Below are 24,837 nucleotides of genomic sequence, written 5' to 3'. Positions count from 1 at the left end.
TTCCTGGTTGCAGGCCGTTTTTATTTCTTCCTACTTCTGAGTGACAACAATCCATTCCATAGCTATTTGTTCTCCCTCATCTTCTGTCTTTCACGTTTGGGATATAGAGGGAACAGACATTCCATTTTTTATTTTGGCTCTCCCTCACCCCCTCAAAAAACCACTGTGATGTTGGACAGAGTTGTATCATCTAGGCATTTGGGAACCTAAGAGAACAGCTTTTGAATAATTTCTACTCAGCTCTTGTGAGGCCAATGTGGTTAACTTTAGGAATCCCACATTCACTTTGTATCATGGGAGCTAAAGACTTTGGTGCTTTATGACAGAGGAATGTCTGCTGAGATAACTAACGGTTTGGTGAAGTCAGGAGGCTTCCAACATGTTTGGTGATTGGGAGTGGGAAAGAAAAAAACAAACCCCAAACCAAACTTTTCCTATCCAAACAGACTTTAAGGGAAACTGGGAAGAAACAAATGTATGTGAGAGAGTGACACTGAATAAATTCAGTGCTGAAATATTAAGCTGCTACTATTCAACAGCTGTGTAGAAACCTGATTCCTGGAAGACAGTCACTTTTTTTCTTTCAAACTCATTCATTGATTGAATTTTACATAGAATGTAAAATTCTACCACATGTTTTCAATAACTTAATGCCAAAAGTGTATGTTTAAGTGTATGTCTTCATGATTTGTGTACAACCTTTATGTTCTGCTTAGATTTTGCAGAATTCCCAAAGATTCCAAATTCTCATATCCTTAGGCTGTGGGACAAGGACAGGACTGAATTATGAGACTCCACAACCATGGGGATGGAATTTTCCTACTTTTTCAATTGTTGTGCTAATTCTAAGACTTAAATTAGGGGATGATTCACTTTTAAACATGTAAATGAAGGTTTTGCCAGCCATTTGGACATCAGGACTTTATGGAAAGAGCTAGTGTGTGTGCCTGTTATCGTGAACATTTGAGGAGATGTTTAGGATGTCATCTTGTCATTGCAAAAGATTTTTTGAGTCATTGATAACACGCATAGACAAACAGCATACAGGCATACACGGTCATGCACATCTGTTAATTTTCTCTTTTAGTTTTATCAGTTAGGGAAGGTTCAAAATCTTAATGACTGCAAGAAGTTAAGATGAGTAAGTCCTTCATGGTTATGAGATATTGGAAAGCAGGACAGACAGGAATTCATTGCGAAGGGGAATATGAAAAGAGGCCATGGAAGAAGCATGGGATTTACAATGACTAAAAACAAACAAACAAAACCACCCTGAAACAACTCTAACTGTCCCCAACTTCCCAAGTGCTACTTACTTTTTCATGAGCTAACTGGATATCATCCCCAACTCTTAAAAAGGCGTTTAGAGTTATATCATTCTCTGAATAAAATATGCAATAACCAGGAGGAAAGCTGAGCAGTTTAAACTAAATGTTGCTTCACGGTTAAAATGACAACTGTGGCGGGTTTCGAGCAGGCAGATGGATAGTTCAGCAGAGCAGGAGGTGACTATGGCATTAATAAAAAGAGTAGTAACAATGAATCCAGATAGAGCTGGTCCAAAAGAAATGGTTTTCTCTGACTAGGAAACCCGAACTGAGATGAGGGTAGCCAGAAATCCTGGCAGGACACCATCTTAAGACTAAGCCACCTCAGGCACTGGTGACCAGCTCCGGTTTTGCTATTACCCTGGGAGAAGATTTAAGCAACATGATGAGAGAGAAAGCGTCTCCTGATATCCACACGGACCACTCATCAGGAGGATTTAAAAAAATTAACGGGAACATCTATTCCCACAAAGTTGGCAGTTTAGAGAAGAAATCAGGCTGTGTGTGAGGAAGGAGGTGGGTGGGTGGCTCTGTTTCTAATGGTTGTTAACAGACGAGGTGAAATATGAAGTAGACGCATCTGGAAGAGGTTTAAAAATGACTATCTAAGAAATGAAAGCAGGGGGAAACATCCACGTGTTACTAGAAGAAGAGAAAAGTCGCCAACAGTAAGGACCTCAGGTGGCTTTGGGAGTGCTAAGCTAGCTGTACCTGAAAAAAAAAAAGAAAACAAGGATCGTGTATTTTCCTTTTGTTATATCTGACCTAGCACAAGCCTAGGGCTGAAAACAGAGTTGATGTTTAGTGTATTCTCATTGGTTTCTATGTGTATGCCTTACTGAAAGTGACAGAAAGCCTGGGGCTCCATGTTTTGCTTTCTCTTCTCACCAGGAGATAACCATTTACAGCCTCAAGACCATTCTTCTAAAAATGACTGAAGGGTTTTTTTTTTTAAACAAACAAACAAACAAACAAAAAGACTCTAAACAAAAAACAAACAAACACAACTAGTGAAGGGTTCCTCCACTAAGTAGGGTCTCATGCTAGTTGATCAGTACTATAAATAGACCGTGAAGGGGTTGTTAAAATTTGAAGATGTGTGCATCAGGGGACCTATTAAGAAAGACATGCAAAAAAAAGCACAGGCCTGATATAAGGGTAGAAGCTACACTGTGGGAAAGTCAGAGAATTAAGCAGAAAAATTAATACAATAGTATATGCATCTTTCTTGCCTGTGTTTGAACCGGAATCATGGAGGGTACTTTGAGGGTATTGGGTACAAGTATTCTGATGACAGGTAGAATACTTGAGAATGATTAGTAGGTGTCGAGTGAAAAGTGATGCATATTTTGAAGGTCAAAATGGAATTTCAGCACTACTCGTACCTGAATACTATCGATGTCAAATACTTAAAATACCGTGTTGGCTATTGTAAAGCCCTATACTCAAACCTGTTATTAAAACCAACTTGGAGTAACAGCGAATGAGTCCTCATCATCTAGGACATTCTTCTGATTCCATTACTTAGCACATCAGTGTCTACCATGTTTCAACACTTTTCCTCTGTTCTCTCTTCAAAAAAAAAAAAAAAAAACAAAACAACCCCTCCCCGCCCCCCAATGCTGGTATTAATCTCTTTTGTGAGGAAGTCCTTTTTGGTATTTCTTCCATTGCAACTTGAAATCCTAACCTTGCCGACTGTGTTTATTCTGTCTTTGGAGGAGCTGAGGAACATTTGATCAACTGCCTTTTGGAATAAATAACTCTATAGATTGCTTTTCATCTTTCACTCTCCCCCCACTCTCCCCACTCAGGCGCCATTTTTTCCAGTTCATGAGCTATTTTTTTTTTAAAGATTTTATTTATTTGACAGACAGAGATCACAAGTAGGCAGAGAGGCAGGCAGAGAGAGAGGAGGAAGCAGACACCCTGCTGAGCAGAGATCCCAATGCAGGGCTCGATCCCAGGACTTGAGATCATGACCTGAGCCAAAGGCAGAGGCTTTAACCCACTGAACCACCCAGGAGCCCCTCATGAGCTATTTTTATTGCTTTTTTCTAAGTCCTTCTGTACTTGTCCATATATCTGGATCTGTCTGTACATAATTTAGTACCTAAACACCTTGGATACTTCAGGACAATGATTTTTGTTTTTGGTCAGGAAACTACTACCTTTTCTCCTGTGGCTCAGTAAAGGAAACAGTCCTTCTAGATATGTTAGTCCCAGATTTTGAAATTATTGTTATTAGATTTTATGCAAACTGAAAAGGATACTATTTGAGATTTGATTACTAAAATGATTTAAAAGTTAAGAAAAGGAGAATTTAAAGAAGCTGCTTTTTATGGAGTAAAGAATAGATTTTGCAGACACTGGGGATTGGAACCTGGATTCTCTATATAGTGGTATGATGTTAAGATAATCTCCTTAAGCCTCTATTTCCATGTGTCTAGGATGGGACTGTGCAGAGTTGTGAGGACAATTAAATAAGATAATTAAATAATGAAGCTTTGCACTTAGTTGCTCAATATTCATTGAAGAATATTAACATTAACATTACTATGAAAACATTTACACCGCAAACAAATAGTATTCTGCACTTCTCTACCTAAATGCATTTCTTCCGTTTTGGAAATACGAGGCTCTCTAATGGATGGAGATGGTAAGGAAAATGGAAAGCATCATTTACAAAGATGAGAAGCCAATGCATTTACTGAATGAAGAAACAAATGACTAGTAATAAATGGAAGAAAAGCTTGCCAAGAACATCCCAAGAAGAAAATTTTAATTGGAAAAACATTATAGTTAGTTAGCATGTTGTTACCATAAACTCTTTTAATCCATTTCAACACATGATTAATAATTTTAGATGCAGCCCAAACACATCAGATAATTAAAGAGAATTTTTCCTTTCGGTTTTACTTCTGGAGAGCTAACTTTATAGACTTTGTGTTACGTAAACAGTAAAAAAAAAAATCACTTACCAAGGATTAATATAAAATGCCAAAAGATAATCAGTCCAAAGACATGAGGGTAGCAGGGTTAAGAAAGCAAATATACTCCTACGCCTGTGAGCATTAATAGATATAACAGATGTAAAGATGAAAAAGTGGCAAGAGTTAGTAACATAAACTGTGAACAGATTATCAGTAAATCACCTACTGGGATCAATTAAAATGACAAGCATCTTAATTACAATTAAATATTATTCCATCTGAAACGTGAGGGTTTACGTGCTCTCATATTGCCAACACCAGTTTTATTCACACACATCCATACGGTAATCAGATATATTCCTTTCAACTTATTTTGTGTCGATTAGTCTGCTATTAAGTGATTACATTTTACATTCAGTTTAAAGAGGCTCTTAAATGCCTCATTAATTATCTCGTCTTATTCTTGGATATTATTATCTCTGCCATGCTTGAACCTATTTTAAGGAACCATTATAGCATCATTTGATCACTAACAGCGGCTTGTGTGAGGAAATATCTACCAAAGCTCAATTTCCGCCTATGCTGATTCTAGGAAAGACCTTATGCTTCTGGGGTGCATTCTTATAAAGCTGCACTCTCAGGTGTGACTTTCTATATTACTTTTAGTTTAAGTAAATACACCATCGCTGAAAAATAACTCTTAAAACAGAGCTATGGGAGGATGCTCAGGTATCACTGATTCAAGACGAGTAGCTCATGAACCTGCCTGGTCCGTAATATGACTAATATTGAGCTGAGTGAGAGCAAGAGTATTTTGTCGTACTTTGTTTCTAATTCAGTCTACTGGTCTAAAAAGTGGGGTGTGAATGAAATTTCAGGTATTTAAACCATGTACAAAATAGAGCATTCATTAATGTTGATTTTAAAATAGCCTCTGTCTGAGTCTATAGCTACACTGGGAAGTAGGATGAGAAATGCTGTCACTTTGTCACTTGAGTCACTACAAGTTTCACTGAGAAATCTATTCTGTCAGCCGGAACAGGCTGGTGCTGGCAAAACTGTGTTTGCCAAGAGCAGGGGGAGAGTTTTGTAGATTTTCTAGAAAGGTCCTGAAGTGAATTTTGCCTTAGCTCTCCCATAACTGGTGTCCCATATTCTATCAATTGGGATTGAGTGTTCAGTTAGTCAATACATAGACACCTGTCCTGAGTCACAAGTATGATTGGGTAAATTTCTAGATGGGCTGTTCTTCCTTGCTTTGTGACTGGGCCTTTTTAAAGGGCGAACCAGACAAGGATCAGTGAATTAAGTTTCTTAAACTTGGCAAGACTGTTAATATATTTGAAGAAACCTAGAAAGAACTGTTTACTAACTTTTCACCATTGAGGGGTTATGAGTTTTCCTTCTTCACAGCTGGATTAGTTATAGTTAAATAGCAAAATTCCATTCAGGCTAAAATTTAAAAATAGTACAACATATTGTCTTATTAAAAAGAATCCTATTTCAAGTAAACTTTCCACTGCTAGATGCCCATTCAGGGAAGCAGAAGTTATATTACAATTAAAGCCCTCCCTTCTTCATGGATTCTGTAAAGTTTCTAGTCTCACCTATCTATTTCTTGAAGATCACCATTTTGGGGGATTAGGAAAACAAGAAAAAAAAAAGACCATTTACCAAGGATTAACATGAAATGTATCCATTTAAATTAATATGCTTTGCATTGTGGCTTGCAGAAGAAACCAACCTGATCATGTAAGCAGTGCTGGCTTTATATTTAATGGTGACATCATTAACAGTTTTGTTGGGTACTCAATGCAGTGCACAGCAGATAGGATTGTTAATTCTCATATATCAGTGTTAAGGTATAATATCAAGCAATTTAGTCTTCTGGTAATGTTTTCTTAATTCTCCAAATACCTCCTCCTTTTAGGTCCTTAATACTCATGCATGGGGAAAAAAATAAAATAAGGCTAGGTTTTCCCACGGGACTTTACTGCCTTTGCTATTTATTTACCTGTAAGCGTAAGAGTCGAGAGCCCTGGACTGAATATGTCTCCTCAATTCTGAACAGAAGTGGGGGCTCATATTCTCAGGCACTGAAATGTCACTTGGAAATAGAGATGCTACCCTGTCTCCTGCTGCCTCGCTGGGGTCTGTCCTGTGCCTTTGTGACCACTTACTCCTTCAGTGTGACTCCTGCATTGAAGCCCTTCTTCAGCAAGGTTTGGGGCTACATCCATGCCTGTGTTAGTCCTTTGTTTAATATAGTGAATACTCAGCAGACTAAGACATTTTCTTTACCTCATAATATAGTAAACCTATACAAACTAATATATTCAGTGATGAAAATCTAACCTTGGAAGGTCCACTCTTTCCAAAGTTGTGAAAGCACAATCAGACAAAGCCATGTAACCCTCCAAAAGAGTAAAATAAAGTCTGGAGCACACACACAGCATAAATAAGCTATCTAGAGGCTTGTTCCAAAGTGGTGCTCACCAATTGTATGGAAGCTTTCCATCACGCTCCAAAGACGCAAAATTGACAAAGGTTCCTGCTCCGCATTCCCTGTTCGAAAGGAACCACAAAATCAAAGGTTACTGCTTGACAGAGCACTCTTTTACCTTGACATAAAAGAAAGCCTCTACTGTCTTATCATCACAGCATTAAATTAAAAAATATAAGCTAATATAAATTCCATGTGTTCCTCTTTTGCATGCAATGTAAAATAGAAAGATAAAAAAGTTTTTCATAAGGTTACACATGCCCTAATCACGTTATTTGAAGCCAAGAGGATTTGGTTTACAATCCTTTCCAAAGGGCACTCGTGATCCTAACATAAATCTTTGAACTATTTGGGGTATAATATTTTTCACAAAGCCTCTAGCTTGAGGGTTTTCTGTTTTTAGCACATATTCTTTGTGTTTTTTTTTTTTTATTAATTTCTTATTTTTTCAGCGTAACAGTATTCATTATTTTTGCACCATGCCCAGTGCTCCATGCAATCCATGCCCTCTCCAATACCCACCACCTGGATCCCCCAACCTCCCACCCCCCTCCCCATTTTGATTTCTTCTCTAAAATGGTGGCGGATCAAATTGGATTTTTTTTTTCCTCCAAAACGTTCCCCTCATGTCAGGATGCCCATGAGATTCATCACTTGAGGTGAGAGTAGAAAGAGTGAGACATACTGAATCAGATTGGCTCACATGGAGCCTCTTATTCAAAAGGTTGCTTATTAATCTGTCAGTAGAAAATATTGTTAAAATTTGTTTTTTTCCAGAAGTGGAAGGCGAAGTAATACATATTCTCATGTTTTTTTCACCTTTGGCTAATGTCAAGGATAAACAACACAGCTCACCAGCACTCACGCATCTCATTCCCCTCCCCCCAGATGAAATTGATGGACTTACTCAGAATTGAAGCAGAGATTTTGACACTATTGACACATCTGCTAATCACTTTAACGATCTCCCTGTTCTTATTACCATGTTCTGAGAACCGTTTTCTTTTTTGAAAAATGCACTATATTGTTATGCTGTGTTAAAAATTACACATCAATTCATTTTCCTTTGTCAATTTCCCATATATAGGAATTATTTTACCCTGTAATTCAAAGGTTCTTACCTGGGGTTCAAGGATGGAATTTAGAGCTCCATGAACAGAGCAGGGGGAAAAGTACTCTTGTTTTCACAACCTCTAACTGAAATTTAGCAATTCTTTTAATTACTAAAATAGGCAACAGGCCACAATAGTTTCATCAGTACTGGTGAAAATGCTAACCACAGAAACTACAGATGTTTTTCTATAATGAACCTGTGGCAGATGTTGCAGTATTGTTCACAATCATCACTCTGATGAAATTATGAGAGTTATTAGACACCCTACAAATATTATCTAATATATTAATAAAGTAACATGCATTTGTTTTTTAAATGCATCAATGCAATTTCATAGAATTAATTTCTTTTTAATTCTATGTATTTTATTTTTTGCACTTAAAAAGAAAACATTATTCTTGGAAGAGCGCCACAGGCTTAATCAGATTGCCGGAAAGGATCACGACACAAAAAATGTGAGGAGTCTCTGCACTAATGATCGGCAGGCCGAAGTAGAACCACTTCTAATCATCTTGCTGCATGCACCAAGAGGGCTCCTGGAATGGTACCTGTCACCACACTTATTCCCAGTCCTGCCACAATTTCTATTATGAGCTCACATTTGCTGCGTGCTTTCCAATTACGGCGTCCTTGCTCCTCACCACCACTAACGTAGGGGCTATCCCCATCTCTTCCCCATAAACATTCTTCCCCCTGTTCCCAGGCTCTATACACTTTGCTATAAACTTTGTTACTTTATACACTTCGTTAGTTTTCCTTGAACTCCACTAGATGCCTCTGGCCAGTCAGTCTCCTGTGCTCTTATCTTTTTTTTTTTTCCTCCCCTGAAATCTTAGTATTACATTGTTCCTTGCTTACTGCAAGGCCTTCTTCTTTCATCTATGCACTTGCCCTCGGTAAAGAATTTCATCCGGTCTATCGCTTTAATACCACTTACACGCTAACAACTCCCAAACTTGTATCTTCAGGGCAGACTTCGCTCCTGAACACCAGACTTTTATGTTCAGATGCTGACCCCACACCTGCACTTGCAGTCGTCTCAAACTTAACATTTCCCAGACAGAAGTCTTGTCGCTCCCATAACTCTGGAATCCTCATCTGGAATCCCATTTCCGATGATGGCAACTCCATCCTTTCAGTCATCTTTGACCCTTATTCATTTCCATTTCACGTGTGATCTGTGAGCAAATCCCCTTACCAAATGCCTTTATTTTAAAAATATATCCAGTATTTGATCATTTCTCCCCACATTCATTGCTGTGACCCTGGACTAAAGCACTACCATCTCTTGTCTGGGTTACTATAATGGCTGCCCCCGTTAATACGCCTGCTTCGCCTCAATACAGACTGTTTTCTCATGTAAGCTGGCTCTTCTGCCCCAAGTCCTGCAGTGGCTTGACTCAGAATAACGGCGAGAGTCTTTACAACGGCTTACAAGGCTCTGTGTGATTTGACATTATCTCCTGCTGCTCTCCCCTTCATTTCCTTTACGTTAGCTATGCTAACCTTACCGCTACTTTGTGAACATGTTCCTGCCTCAGGGCCTTTCCACCGGCCCTTCCCTCTATTGGGCATACTGTTCTACCAGAAAACACTAACTCCCTTATGTCCTTCACATGTTTCCTCAAGTACAATCTTTTCAGTGAGACCTATCCAGCTCCCTGAGCTCCTGTCTGTATACTCCAGACATCTGTACTCCTAATTTCCCTTATCTGTTCTATTATTTTTCTCTTACTGTCGGCTCACAAACCACACAACCTTTTTACTTATATCAGTGTAATTTATTGTCTACCTCCTGTGCTAGAATAGGAGCTCCATGAAGGCAGAAATTCTTGTCCATTTTATATACTGTCATATCGCAAGCATCTGGAAGAGGATGACACATAGCGGGTGTCCATTAATATTTATCAAAATAGCCATTAATATTTGTTCATATTAATGGATGAAGTTTCAGTGAACTGCACAAGGTCATATAGATTGTAAATTAGGATCTGATCCCAAGGAGTATAATTTCAGAGCTCTCTATATGAGCCCCAGTGTGGTACCACCTTCCTGCCTATCCTTCTAAGAATAGTTTAAATGCCAACAGTCATAAAGCTTGATTTTTATATTCAGAACCAATCTCTTTTCTCTATGTTCAGGGAATTCCATTTTTTAAAAAGATTTTATTTACTTATTTGACAGAGACACAGCAAGAGAGGGAACACAAGCAAGGTAAGTGAGAGAGGGAGAAGCAAGTTTCCCCCTGAGCAGGGACCCCGATGTAGGACTCTATTCCAAGACCCTGGGATCATGACCTGAGCCGAAGGCAGATGCTTAACTGACTGAGCCATGCTGATGCCCCAGGGAATCCCTTTTTTATCTCCTTTCTGGGGTAGGTCAGTTTATACCTTTAAATATATTTCTTTATGTACATATCTCCAGCCATGTTCTCAATTTCCTAGTAGACAGCTTGGATGTCTGATTTTTATTTAGTTATGCCAGATAAGACACTGATTAGATCATTATTGGATTGATAAGTTTATTTATGACTAGGCAACTGATAGAACTCTGAGAAAGAAGAAGTATGTTGATAGACAATTCATCAGGCTAACACTGGGTAAATATAAATTTGAACCAAATTTCCCAAACCCAGCAGTATTAGAGGCAACGATTTTAAGAGAATTGATGGATTTTTCTGATAATACAGGGGACCACTGAAAATTCTTGAGAATGTGCTTTGATAAGAAATGCATCAGTGGTCAAAGGAATAGGGAATCACTAAAATCATAAATCAAAAGTCTTTTCTAGCTGCAAGAAAAATGAAAACTGCCTGAACTCTGAGTAGTAAGAACAAAACTAATAGGGGACCTCCAATGGACCTAATCATAAACTCTACAAATGTTTTCTGATAAAACAGCTTTGGCAGAACTGATGAAGAGAGGGACTTTTTTTCCTTTCTTGTGGTCTCTTCATATATTCACTCTTCTCATGAATCATACTGAGTAGCCAGAGATCTTTATTTTTCTCCAAAGTATATTTGAAAGTATCCAATGTCATTAGTGGATCTCTTTGCATGGGTCTCTTAAAATCACAAGACTGATAGTGAGAGGTCTGGATTTGTGTAAACAATCCTTTGTTTTGTCATTTCCATGATTATGTTTTCTAAAATAACTTTTAAAAGTCTACTTCGAAAACACAAAACAGACACTGAAAACCAAAATCAAACTTACCGCTATGCAATTAAATATTAAAGTATTTTAAATTACACATTAAAATATTTTAATATTATTAAAATAATTTTAAATGACATTTATAAATTAAATTATGAGTTAAAATACTTGAAAGCCCTGCTGTACAATTTTGGTTTGCAAAAGCAGATCTGTAAGATAAATTAAAATATTTTAAAGCCCTTGTGTAAAAAAATCAACAAAACTGACCTTACCTTGCCATCTGGAGATGCTTTTTCCTCAGAATGATAAGGGTCACGAGCAGCAGTCCAATTAACAGAGTGCTGAGGATGGCCAACACCGAGATGACTACCACATTAGGGTTCATCTCTGTAACTAAAGAGAAAAGCCATGCGTTTTCATTATAACTTCCATTACATGAAACTAACCCAACCACTCATCATTTTCCATTGATTTTTAACACCACTGAACATAGAATGATGACAACAACAGCAACGGTGATATTTCCCCAAGCCGACAATGACCTCCTCGTGGTCAAACACAACCTCGTAAAGTAGGTTGACAAATGGCATTCAGGTGCCTGGCAGGATGTGTCCATCTCAAAGCATTACATCCCAAATGTTCTTATCCAGGAGAACTGTACAATGTGAATAGTGCCTGGACCATAGTTTAAATTCCTTTGAAACTCAAAAAAAAAAAAAAAATCTAGATGTCATCACCATGTATTATGACTGTTTAGGGTTTTCAAAAGTTTAGAGAGTGGCAGGTTTTCATTTTATGCCTATGACTTTAAAGTCAGAAAGCACAACTGTATATTATGCTCACAACTAAGAATGTATATGAAAAAGGCATTAGCAAGCTACCATCTGCCGCAGCACTTAACACATCGCTAGAATCAGGCATTATGATGATCTGTAACCATATGTTGAGAGGTTTTCCATCTGCACAACTCAAGAGATTAAACCTATTAATAAGGCATAGTGTCCTTAAGAACAGGGCTACGTCCCTTCCCTCTACTAATATGGAGGCTGTTATGGCACATGCACATCTGAAGTGGGAATATATTTCAAATGTTTTCATAAAATTTAACCAGAGAAGGACCAGAGCAGGGGAGAATGACACCATCCTCTGCATTGACCATAAAATCACAGAACTGGGGGCGCATTCAGTCCCTATACGTCTCTGTGTGTTTCCCACTTTCCATTTGGGCCAGCATGACTCCCGCTCCCAAGCAGAGTAATTGAACAGAAGGAACATTAGACTCATGATCAGGAGACCTTTTTCAAGTTCATTTGACTACTAGCTGCCATTCGGAGAAGCTATTTTATCTGTCTCTCTGGGCTTCATTTTCCTCACTCATAAATAAGTTGAATAATACACCTATTTCATTGGGTTGCTATAGCCATGACAAGGAATAGTGAACAGGAAAGGCTACTTGGAATGGTGTCCAAGCACACAGAAGTGAAAGACTATTAATATCCTTTGTGGGTCCATTTTTGGTCCCCTTTTCCGGAAAAATAACAATTTAAAACAGAAGACAAACAGAAGGTGACTCTCATCATCACTGAATAGAAACACATACAATGAATGCGAAAGAAATGGAAATGCAGCCAGTGAAGGGATCACGTGACACTGAGAGCGGTACTATTACACAGGTGTCTTTGTGGGTGATCTTGGACTGCTGAGTCAGCCTCCAACAACAAGGCAGTGACACATATAACTCAGAAGGAAAAAAAAAAAAGAAAGCACCATTTTTCTAGAGTTTTCATTATTTCTAATTCCACAATACCAACATCCTCCCCCTCCATCCCCGCCGATAGTTTGGCTTGATTGGGAACTTGCCCGCTTTGTCCCAGGAATTTAGTAACGTCATCGCTTGACCAGGGATGACTGAGGGCCCAGGAGACCACAGGAGAGCCCGAGTGGATCAGGGTACTGTGGCCACCGCTGGGGAGTAGGATGAGGCTCGTGGAGTGGATATTAGGGCTTTCAGCGCTTCATTTCTATGTCAGTACAGCTCAACAAGGGACGTATATTATGATTGCAATTTTTTAGATGGGAAAGCAGAAGTTCCTAGATGGTCAATATCTTTCCCTCAATCACAGAGGGAGTGAGTGCAGTGATGGGCTCCCTGTCCTCAGAGCCTGAATGTTTCAACAGAATGTGGTTCTAGTAAAAGGATAGACTACCTATATTTGAAAAGACAATGGAAGGAAAATCTAGAAAGATAGAACTTCCAAAGACACCAGATTTCACAAACGCAAGTAATTACCCATTGTTGAGACGGCTATGAATGTGGGGACACTGGGGCTGTTGTGACTGAAGCTGGTGACACTACAGTTGTAGGCAGTGGCAGGAAGGAGGCTGGAGATGGTCACAACGTGGGAGGAAACAGCAATTGGTTCCTGGAGATGCAGAGCACAAGATGAGTGTCATATTATCTTCATCTGTTTTGTGTTTTTTTAGTCTGTTCTTCAGAGTTGAGTGGGTAATACATAAACAGAGTAAAGCGTTTAAAAGATGCAAAAGGACAGCAGTGAAAAGTAAGTTTCCTTCTTTCCCTATTTTCTATCTACCCAGTTCTCCTCCACAGAAGGTGCCGTTGTTGTCAGGTTTTTTTTTCCTTCCCATCTATATTTTATGGATGTGAAAACATAAGGTACAGCTAAGCAAAACCTAAGTGAGAACATGGTTTGCATGTTTTACCTTGGTTATCAGTATATTTTGGTGCCCTTCTCACATTAGCACAGATAAAGCTGATTCATTCTTCTTAAGGGCTGTGCAGGAATTCACTGAAATGACCTACTTTATTTAACCAGTCCCCTCTTGAGGAATGTCTCAGTTGTCTCTGATTTTTTTACTATTACGAACCATGCTACAGCAGACAAATTTTAAATTATGAGAACAAACATATATGGACACACACACGCTTAATACACATATGTGTATATGCATGTACACACGTAGAGATTCATACACAAAACCTGTGTGTGTGTGTGTGTGTGTGTGTGTGCAAATGCGTGGATGTACATACAGATGTGGGTATTCATTTTGCCTCCAGCTGAATGATGGGCCCAAAAGTTGAATATTTTTCAAAATTTTGAAATCTATTGATAGATTGTCTTCTTTTAAATTTTTCATTTTTTGAAGATTTTATTTATTTATTTGAGAGAGGGAAAGAGAGAGAGCATGACTGGTGTGGGGAGAAGCAGAGGAAGAGGGAGAAGCAGACTCACTGCTGAGCAGGGAGTCTGATGCAGGACTCGATCCCAGGACCCTGGGGTATGACCTTAGCCCAAGGCAGACACTTAACTGACTGAGCCACCCAGGTGTCCCAACAAATTCTCTTCTATAGGCATTTTCCAAGTTTTCCTGCTGCATGTGATGCTGTGTGACAACATCTCTTCTCCTACATTCCTTCCAATCTATCTGTAAACTCTTTGAGTTTTTCCAACCTAATTAGAGGAAATTGCACCTCATTGTAGATTCATTTTGCATTTCTTTTATTGTGAGTGAACTTGATCATCTTTCCATATGTTTAAGTGTCTTTAGTGTTTATTTCCTATGAAATATTTGTTTTGGGTTATTCGTCTGTATTTTTTCTATTTTTAGTTGCTCTTTGTATATTAAGGACACTATCCCCTTTGTCTGCATTCCCAGCTTTTAAACAGCATCGGCCAAAGTCACGGCAACTTTGTGTTCTCAAAAACATTTAATATTAACGTATTCTTGAGTAGAACAAATTGTTAATTTGATGGGCCAATGGTTAGACCAGTGACAACTACCACAGTACAATATGAAAATATGAGCCAGCATAACATTCTTTTCCCAAACAGGGATCTGAAACACTCCTGCCTAAAGAGATGAGAGCCATCAGCACTTATTTCCAGTTCCACCTCTTTTACTCATCTATAAAAGAATGATTCTAAGGAAAGACTTTTGCTAGCAAGACTCTGTTATAGTAAGTAGCTGCATAACCATTGTTTTCTTAAGGGGAGGCATTACTGTAGGTGCAGAGAAGAAAATCCGCTAATGGCAAAGCAGTTATTTGCAAAAAGGATTCTTAGAATAGGGGAAAAAAAAAAAAAAAGATGAGCTCTTCAATACAGATCAAAAAAGAGATAAGTTTGTACAAGAGAATATCAAAAGGAGAAAGAAATCAAAGCAAATTATCTTAACATTCATATGAAAAGATTTCTACTCCCAGAAATCCTTTCTTCTTTTTCAATCTCATGAACTGCATTATTTAAAAAGCATCAATTATTCATGTTCACAGAATTAGTCTGTACACTGCGTTCTGTGACATCCCTCACAAACTTGACCTTTCCCTTCCATGTCTGGCTATAAAATACTCCCCCCCCCCCCCCGTGGCTTTATTACCTTGGAGCTACTGGTTCTTCTCTCTCCTTCCTTTCAGTTTGACCTGGTGAATAACTCAGTAGTCATTCTCTCTGCTATTAGTTATTCTAAATCTTTAACAATCACCTCTCTCAGCCTTCATTTTCCCAAGCAAAATCGTCCTCCTTACTAACTAGAAACAGTCCCTTCTTTAAACTCTCTTAGTAGAATGGACCTCTCTATGGCACCTGCATTTTAACTTAATTACTTCTAGACTGATGCAATATCCATAACTACATGAAAACAATTTTAAAGTATTGACTCCACCATTTGTATTGCACATAGTGCCTTTCACATAACAGGCAATCAGTTCATATTTGTTAAATTATATTTTATATGGCAGTGTCTATCCCTTTGATCAATTTATTTGCAATAGGAAAAATGAACCCCTTTCAGTTTACAGTATGACCCAGGGCAACTAAGGATGAGGGACAAAAGATACATGCAGAGATGAAAATCAACACTGCAATTTGGCAAATTGGTTCTAATTTTTAAGGTTTGCCCTAAGCTGACTGTTAATTTCTATCACTGAAACACAAAAATGCACATGAACTTTTGTTTTTATTTTCTATAGTTTCAACAAATATAAGACTTTAATTTACTCAGATAATTAGCCTTAATCAAAATGAACTCAGACAAGGACAATCAAAAAGCACAGTACCTGGAGTTTTGTTTCTTGACTTGAGCCAACTTGTTGACAGAAGACTTCAAAGAAATCAGCTACTCCTTCTTCCACCCACAGCAAAGTCACTGAAGTCTGGGTTTTATTCACAGCAAACAGTGATTTCGGAGGAGCTGGTTCTGAGCAAAGGCAGAGTTTTAAAAAAAATTTCATTTAATTTAATACATTCTTTCTTCTTTCACCAATTGGCAGGATAAAACAGGCAAAAAAAAAAGTCCCAAATACAGGTAGTTAAGAAATGTTATGTTATTGTTATTGTAACAATAACATGATTTATTGTAATATTGAAATTTTATTTCGAGTTATTATAACATCAAAATGTTACATTACTCTTTTTGAAACATGTCCCAACACAGTCGTCATCTAACTTGGAAGGCAGAATAATTTGCCTTTTTCTTCCCCTTCCATTTTATACTTCCCTTTTTAGAACACTTCTGTTTTCTACTTCAGCTTTAATATATCAATAACCTATTAATAGTTTTGGTGTCATCTGCACTGGAGGTAAGCACTGCCTTGGTAGTAAAGAACTTTCTGCAGGAGAAACAAAAATCTATACTTGAATGGCTGAAAAAAAATGAATGAAAGTGGTTTGCTCCCATCTAATGGAGACATTCAGTCTGGTACTTAGCCAAAAGCCTGTCTTCCTTTTCTGGAGACTATTTGGAATAATTCAATCCAAGGAATGGCTTCTTGAAAATTTAGTCAAAATTAAGAGGGGTAAAGCTAAGTAGATAGGATTTTTTTTTTTTTTAAAGAAGAGGATTAATGGAAGGCGACTGGATGGTTAATAAAATGTTAGAGGACTGATTTCTTTATCTTTTTCTTTTAGACATTTAATCTTGATCTATAAATTAATCCATTAGTCAAGCAAACTGTGCCCCTTCGTAGTCATTTCCAGTAAGTGAGTCACGGGATTTGTTGGCTTGAAACCAAACCCCTGCCTGTTCTCCAGTTTTAGGAAATGGTCTTGTGTCTTGTTCCCCTATACCTGAATCTCTCCTACTCTCCTCCCTGTGCCCGGTCATTTGGGTGTTGTCTTTCTCTTGAATTCCTCTAGTGCTCAAAGTGCTACACTTGAACCCAGGTGCTTCAGCCAGAGTCCTTGCTACCCTCTGTCAGTATGTCCTTGTTTGGACATACTATGGCTAGCTGTTGGGTTCAGAGAACATCATACTCTGCCATTGTGCGTGCCCTGTCAGACAACTACACACGCTGCGTGTCTGTTACTTGGATTCCTTTTAATTATTTGTCCCATGCTTCCAAGTCGGTTCCTTAGCTCCTGGATATCAGCAGTGCTTGAAGAAGCCCTTGGAGGCCACTCCACTCCTTTGACATGTATGTCCATGATCTCTGTGTGGGAAGGTCTGGACCTTCTTTCTAGAATATCATCATCGTGGCCCTATTCAGAAGCATGTAGTATGTTAAACCATCCTTCCTGTGATTTATCGCAGGCAACTTAAATTTGTGTCCTACTAAAAAGAAGCAATTATCTTTCCAGAGACAACTCGATGATCTTTGGCTGAAGAGTTGAAGGAGGAGAGGGTGCGGGGGTTGTCTTGTGCAGGCGTAATTCACAACAGATGTCAGGACCCCTTTCTCGTTTGCAATGAGTCGTCCACTCCCCAAACGTACTGTGTATCATTTCACTTCCCCTCTGATGAAAACTGTTGATGAAACGTGGGGTCAGCTTCCACTGCCCACATCCTTTATAACTGTCACTGTGAAAAGGGATGAGTCAGAGGGTAGGTCCTCCAGTGATTCTGACTCACACAGAACTTGAATCTTTGGAAGCAAGTGTGAGGTTGTCTGGGGCAGAGATGGATGATTTTTAGGCTGAATCTTGGTTGTTTCTCTTTCCAAAACACACCCTCACAGTGAATATCTTGCAATGATTAGATTCCCTAGGACATCTATGTATTTTTTTTTTTTTCCTGATGGGTAGATAAACTCAGGTTAGCTATCCAATGTGAACAATGCCCAAGTCCTGATCTCCAGCTCCCACCTTTTACCCATGTACTTCCAATCACCTACCATCCGTGTTTCCTCCATGAGCAACCCCATTCATTCCCTTGTCGGGGCCAACAATCTTGAGGCTCTCCTCTGGCTTCTCAAGTTCAGAGAACATATTATTAAATTCTTGTCATCTCTTCCTTGTGTCTATTCTTTTTATTATATTGCATGTTCAGGCTTTTGTCATCACACTTGATCAATCATTACAACAGATTCTTCATTCTTTTTTCCTGCTTTTAATCAGTTCTTTCTTCATTTGTCAACGAGGGCTTAAATCAACTTGAAATACCACTTTGCTCATGTTAAGTCCTATCTGGGTAATCATCTGTTGTGATTGACGTCTACTGCATCAAATTCAAATATGCCAAGTTTTAAAGATCCTACTTACATTGGCCACAGGCCACATGTTACCTATTCAGCTTCACCACTGTTCCCTGCCCACCCGGTACAGCCAGTTTTCTCACTGACTATCATACAAGCAGTACTCTTTCTCAACTCAGTATACCTTTTCTTCTGCTTGGATCATCCTAAAATCAGGAAAAAGACTTCTTCTCCCTGAATTCTTATCTGTTGACTCTGTCTCTTGATGATCTATCCCTTCTCTGACCTTCTATTACCCTATTTGATCTATGTGAGGAAAGGCCAAATCTCCTAGGTCCTACTAGATGCTTTAAGAACAGGGGCCATGTGTTATAAGTTATTTTGTTTTCACCTTGAACAAGACACCTGCAATTGTTCAATAAATCTTCTCTATTGGCTTATTTAAACCATAAGTCAAGATTCATTAATCAGAGTTATTAGGATTTAAGCATCAGGCAAGACCAGGCACATTGGGGCTATAGTTTGATGTTCTCTGTCTTTTTACAGTGATCATATTGGTAAAATTATCAGCTGTCAGTGTCATGAATTACAAGTGTTCCCAGTGGTGCCAAGAATATGACTCGAATACTGGAGTAGCAGTTTCTCTGGGTCTGGCTAAAAAAATGTGGATCTAGGTGATAAGTAGGATCCTCGGGAAAATCTCCAAAAGGTCTGGGACCTTTACCAGCCACATAACAAAGTTTTCTTTTCAAGTGGTATATAGGGGCAATGGATTATTCCAAGGTCACTGTACCCATTATCACTGTATCCTTTTCTGAAAGACATATGCATTTTAGCTCCTTAGGTCAACGAGTAACATACACAAACGGCCTGCTTAAGGGCAGTTAAGGATCTCTGTGACAGGTATATTTCCTTACATGTACTGGGGAGAAATTGCACCAACTATTCCAAAGGAAACAAAGAAAGTCATTGCAATATTTCATAAGTGGAGGTGTAACTGGATTGGGAAGGGCTTCTAATTAAGTTTCACTACTCAAGACAACATCTGCCCCAGGAAATGTATTAAAATCTTAGAACTATACTGTGCAACACGGTAGCTATTACCACATGTAGCTATGGAGTACTTGAAATGTGGCTAGTCTACACTGACAGGAGCTACAAGAGGGAAATACAGATTGAATATTGAAGATTTAGTATAAAATAAGAGTAAAGATATTTCACATATAATTCTTTATATCAATTCCATGTTAAGATGATACTGTATTGATGTATTTGGTTAAATAAGGTACATTAAACTCAATGACACCCAGCTCTTAATATTTTTTAATGTGGCTATTAGAAAATTTAAAATTACATCTTCGGCTCTCATTGTATTTCAATTATACAGTACAGGGTTAGAGCATTCCTTCCTGTTTGGTAGAGCAGAAGTGTGGAAATTCTTGGCAGAAGCTGGTTGGAGGTTCCTCCCTTCTGTTATCTAGCTCCTCTCCTAAGAAGGCAAAGTCAGCTAAACTCTGTAGCCAAACATGACTTAGATGATTCCTCTTTCCCATCCTTGGGCACAAGACCAGAAGGGAGTCATGGCTAAATATCATTTTTAAAAAGATATTACTTATTTATTTGACAGAGAGCGAGAGAGCAAGAGAGAACGGGCACAGAAAGAGGGGAATCAGCAGAGGGAGAGGGTGAAGCACTCTCTGCTGAGCAGGGAGCTTGATGGCGGGGCTTGATCCCAGGACCCTGATCATGACCTGACATGACAGACACTTAACTGACTGAACCACCAGGCACCCCAGCAGTGTCTAAATATTGCAAAAGCCTTTTTGTTGGTCTGTGTCTCTGTTATGGGATGAATTGTGTTCACCCAAATTCCTAGGTAGAAGTCTTAAGCCCCAGTACCTCAAGAATGTGAATGTGGTTGGAGATAGGGCCTTTCAGGAGGTAAGTTAAAGTGAGGCCCTTAGGTGGACTTCAATCCAATCTGACCATCGTGCTTATAAGAACAGGGAATTTGGACAGACAAGGAGAAACCAAAGACAAATGGGAACAGAGAAAAACCATGTGAGGTCACAGCTGGAAGGTAAGTTCACCTGCAAGCCCAGCAGAAAGGTCTCAGAGAAACCAAATCTGCTGATACTTGCAATTTGGACTTTTCGCCTCCGGAACTGTGAGAAAATAAGTTCCTGTCCATCGAGCCACTCAACCTGTGACATTTTGTCAGGGAAGCTCTAGCAAACGAACACAGTTCTCTTACTCTTCAAAATATCAAATCCAGCCCAGCTCATAAAAGGGAGGGAGAGGAAGGCCTCAAAGATGTTATGAAGAGTAAATGAGCTTTAAGATAACATACCCAAAGTCACTTTTGAGAACATAGAGAGCCAGGAAGATATGACTTATAGAACATCCTCTGGCTAGCACTTTCTACTTCTCAAAATGACATCTTAACATTAACTTCTTCAAAATTCCCAGGCTTCGTAATGTCCGATTTCCTTTTGTTTAAAATCACTCTGGAGTCCATGATATTTGATGCGAGAACCCATGGAAATGGGAAAAGGAGACAGATGGACTCTTTTCAAAACAAGGTACAGATATGGGGTTGTTGGCTTTAAAATATTCTCTAAGAGCTTTCTAACTTTGCTTTCTAACATACTCAACTGTTCGACCCTCTTCTTTCCTTCTCTTTCCTTTTCAATTCCTCTCCTATTTGAGTGGGGAATCCAACTTAATTTTAGGCACAGAACATGGGAAGAAAGGAAAGCTGTAAGGCTATCTCTACATTTAATTTAGATTGGATTATGAGAGGCTCAAGCTGTTGCCTAGGATCTCGGTGGGGGGAGGAGAGGTAGTGAAGGTGACCTTTAGGATGAGCTGGGACCTGACTCTTACTCTTTGCTCTGGCAGCAAATTCCTTCCTTTCCTAGGAAATCCCAAAGGGAGTCAGGTTGTAATATTTTGCGTTGGAACAGAAGAGAATGTGTTTATTGTCTCAAATCTATCTTTTGCTGACAATTATTACCTTGTTTCTTATTTTAATGGGATCCATTAGTTTAGCTGCTGATGGAATGATGTTAATGAGGCCAAGATTATATCCACAAGGGCCCACTAGTTTCAATCTGTTTGTAGTTTACACCTCTAAACCTGGTGAGTCCTTTTACAAATGTGTGACATTGGTGATAAGGGGAATTAAATAGAAAAAACACTATAAAAATGATGGATATGATAAAATCCATTTTCAATTCTTAGCATCACTGATAGGAATAGGCTAGTGTACTCTTCATACACAAAGGATGGCCTTTAACATTTATATTATTGTCCATCTTTTAAATAAATCTATTTTTTATTTTCCTCAAGGCAAGCAGTTCTACCTTAAGGAGTGTAAGCCTAACATATTCAACTTGGTCAAAGAAAATATTTGTGACTTACACAGTGCAAGCCACATAAATTATGTCCAGCTTGTTCAAAAACAACATCAGCAAAAGAAAGCACAATTTGAAGGGGGGAAAAAGTGTTAGAGAAATCATTCATGGGGAGATGAGATTGGTAGGCAGTGAAATTAAGAAAATGAAAATTTATATTAAATAACAGAAACCTGGGTTAAATTTAAAGTTTACTAAGCCTATTCTCCTTTCAATTCAGGGAGATTCTCTTAACAAGTAATGAGAAAATTTAAAAACAACATGGGAAAATATTAAAAAAAATTCAGGCAAATATTATAGTGCAATCAGGCCCTTTTCATATGCAAAACATAGGATTTTCTCAGGAATTTAAAATGCCCGTGATTTCTATTACATTTTAAATAAAGTCTTTATGGCTCCATGATAGCAATTGTAATGACCCATTCTGTGAGTCATGGGGTGTTTTTATGGTTTTACCAGCTCTAGTAACTTCTAAAGGTTAGAATTTTTCAAAGAAATCTCTCATTTAACCTTACTTAGTTTCAAAACAACATTTCTGACTTCCTCCTTTTTTGGTTCCAAGAATATGGTTTTTTTTATCTAGCATTTTTATTTAACTACAACTTATTTTTGCCAAATTCTTAGAAAACGGTCACTACTCTTATTGTATCATTAGCCTTGTTGCCTTTACCCTGAACTCAGGTATGAACTACATTCTAAAACTGGAAGGGATATTAAAGGTCATTTTGTTCATTTTAGACGAGGCCACTAAAACCCAGAGGTCCTATCCCACTTTCTAAGGTAACAAGGCTTGCCTGTGAGAGCAAAAACTGGGATCCAGATCTCCGTATGCCTAGTTAAGGGTCTTTTCTACACCCAGATCCCCCCCTGCCAAATGTGGGTATTTGACATTCATTTCCATGTAACTGAAGATGATGGAGCCTCCTGGAATGTTCCTCTTTCTAGAAGACCAACATTTTCAGGGTGAGTGCTTGCTTGTACATGGAGATCGGTGCCAGACATCAGTCATGGCCCTATTCGTCCATCATCCAGATTTGAACAGAAACTTACAGATTCTGCAAGTCGCTTTATGGTATATAGGAGAAGTGGTTTTAGGGAAGTACTGAAGTTGTGTGGCTTGGCTGTGGGCAGCTGACAAATGGCAGTGAAACTCACAAGACCACAGTGAAACATGGGAGAGAAAGAGATTGAGAAGGGGCATCAGTTAGTCTTGGGACGAGGGACAGAGCCATGAACAGTGGCATGTCTGATAGTTCAACCCAGAAGATAATGTTGTCATGAGCCTGTTGGCCCTGAAGGACTCTACAAGAAGGGTAGCATGACAGTCATGATCCTCTGAAAACCTAAAGAATACATGTTTGTAAGAAATCAGTAGAAGTCCTCCACAAGCTTCCATCATCACACCCACCTGACTCATTACTCCATCGGTGCCCATATACTCTTACTCTTCCTAACTACAGAATCACTCAGTCTTAAGCACCCCCTTCCAGTGGCACCCAGAGTCCTTCCACTCTGGGCCCAAGCAAGGACATCAATTAATGAGTGTCACCTCTAACCATCCAGCCCCATTAATTTTCCCTGGTCTGTTGAATCATTCTGATTAGCCCATTGAAGAGCCGTTTCCACCCACTTCAAAAAATAGAAAGAAAAAGAAAGAGAAAACAAATCCAACCAAACATATAAAAACTCTTGGATTCTATCTTTAGCTCCTGCTCATTTTCTCTCCTCTTTGTAATCACACCCCTAGAAAGTTTTGTTATTCCAGCTGTCTTCAGTTTTCTCCTTTTATTCTCTCTTGAATTACTTTTAATAACGTATTTTGTCTTCACCACACTCCATCCAAATGTCTCCTCCCCAAAGCACCACTGACTTCTGGGTTGCTCACATCAGCAGTCAATTCTCATTCCACAACTTCCTTGACTTTCCAGCAGGCTCAACGAGTTTATCAATCAAGGACTTTCTTTGCTTGGTTCTTTGGACATCACACTTCTTTGTGTTCCTTTTTACTTGACTGGCCACTCCTTCTCAGGCTCTTTGGCTGGTTCCCTCACACCATCTCCATTTCTTAAAGCTGGAGTGTCAGGGCTCAGTCCTTGGATAGCATTCTTTTTCCTTCATTCATCCCCTGATAACCTCATCAGGTCTGTTTCCTGACTACTCTCAAATATATACTTCCCAGGTCTGAAATCTTCCAGATTCTGAGCTCCTTTATCTCACTGCCCACTCAACATCTGTTCTTTTTCTTTCTTTCTTTTTTTTTTTTTAAAGATTTATTTATTTATTTAACAGACAGAGATCACAAGTAGGCAGAGAGGCAGGCAGAGAGAGAGGGGGAAGCAGGTTTCCTGCTGAGCAGAGAGCCAGATGCGGGGCTCGATCCCAGGACCCTGGGATCATGACCTGAGCCAAAGGCAGAGGCTTTAACCCACTGAGCCACCCAGGCGCCCCTGTTCTTTTTCTTTTTTAAAAAAGATCTATTTATTTATTTAAACATCTGTTCTTTAATGCTTAACAGGCACCTTCAAATGTTGATGCATCCAAACCTCAGCTTCTGGTCTTTCATCCAAATCTGCCTCTCTCATTATCTTCCCCATCTCAAAATATAACAGCTCTGTCCTTCTGACTGCTCAGGCCCCATATCTTGGCATCTCCTTAGACTTACTTTGTTCATTCTGAATTAATTTTTTTAAAGTATAGTATCTTCTTTTATTAGCCTTTTTTTTGGACTGACATCTATAAATAATTATAGATAGATGGATGTATGTACAGAATGAATATGCATATTTTCTTTCTTCTTTAACTTTCTCCTTCCCTTCCCTTCCCTTCCCTTCCATGCACTCATTCATCCACCTTTCTTTCCTTTTTTCTATGTTACATTGACACAATTTATTCACATTCTTATCTTATTAAAACTCATTTCTTTTTGATGGGGGGTAAGAGGGATAACAAGGCAGTCACCTAC

At 38.8% G+C, this 24,837-nt stretch overlaps 1 protein-coding gene across 1 annotated transcript in view; it reads right to left on the bottom strand.

Moving 5' to 3' along the window:
* Positions 1 to 24,837, bottom strand: part of PTPRO (protein tyrosine phosphatase receptor type O) — a 233,810-nt gene that overhangs the window by 31,181 nt on the left and 177,792 nt on the right. Inside the window, exons 13-17 of the mRNA XM_032855072.1 lie at positions 16,108 to 16,247; positions 13,321 to 13,453; positions 11,303 to 11,423; positions 6,758 to 6,826; positions 4,310 to 4,393 (exon numbers count right to left, since the gene is read on the bottom strand). Of these exons, the coding sequence (XP_032710963.1) occupies positions 4,310 to 4,393; positions 6,758 to 6,826; positions 11,303 to 11,423; positions 13,321 to 13,453; positions 16,108 to 16,247 (547 nt within the window). The remainder of the gene's footprint in view (positions 1 to 4,309; positions 4,394 to 6,757; positions 6,827 to 11,302; positions 11,424 to 13,320; positions 13,454 to 16,107; positions 16,248 to 24,837) is intronic.

This window comes from Lontra canadensis, unplaced genomic scaffold (genome assembly GCF_010015895.1).
Source record: "Lontra canadensis isolate GAN:19392208 unplaced genomic scaffold, GSC_riverotter_1.0 scaffold9, whole genome shotgun sequence".
Classification (NCBI taxonomy): domain Eukaryota; kingdom Metazoa; phylum Chordata; class Mammalia; order Carnivora; family Mustelidae; genus Lontra; species Lontra canadensis.
This window is presented reverse-complemented; position numbering and strand designations above follow the sequence as displayed.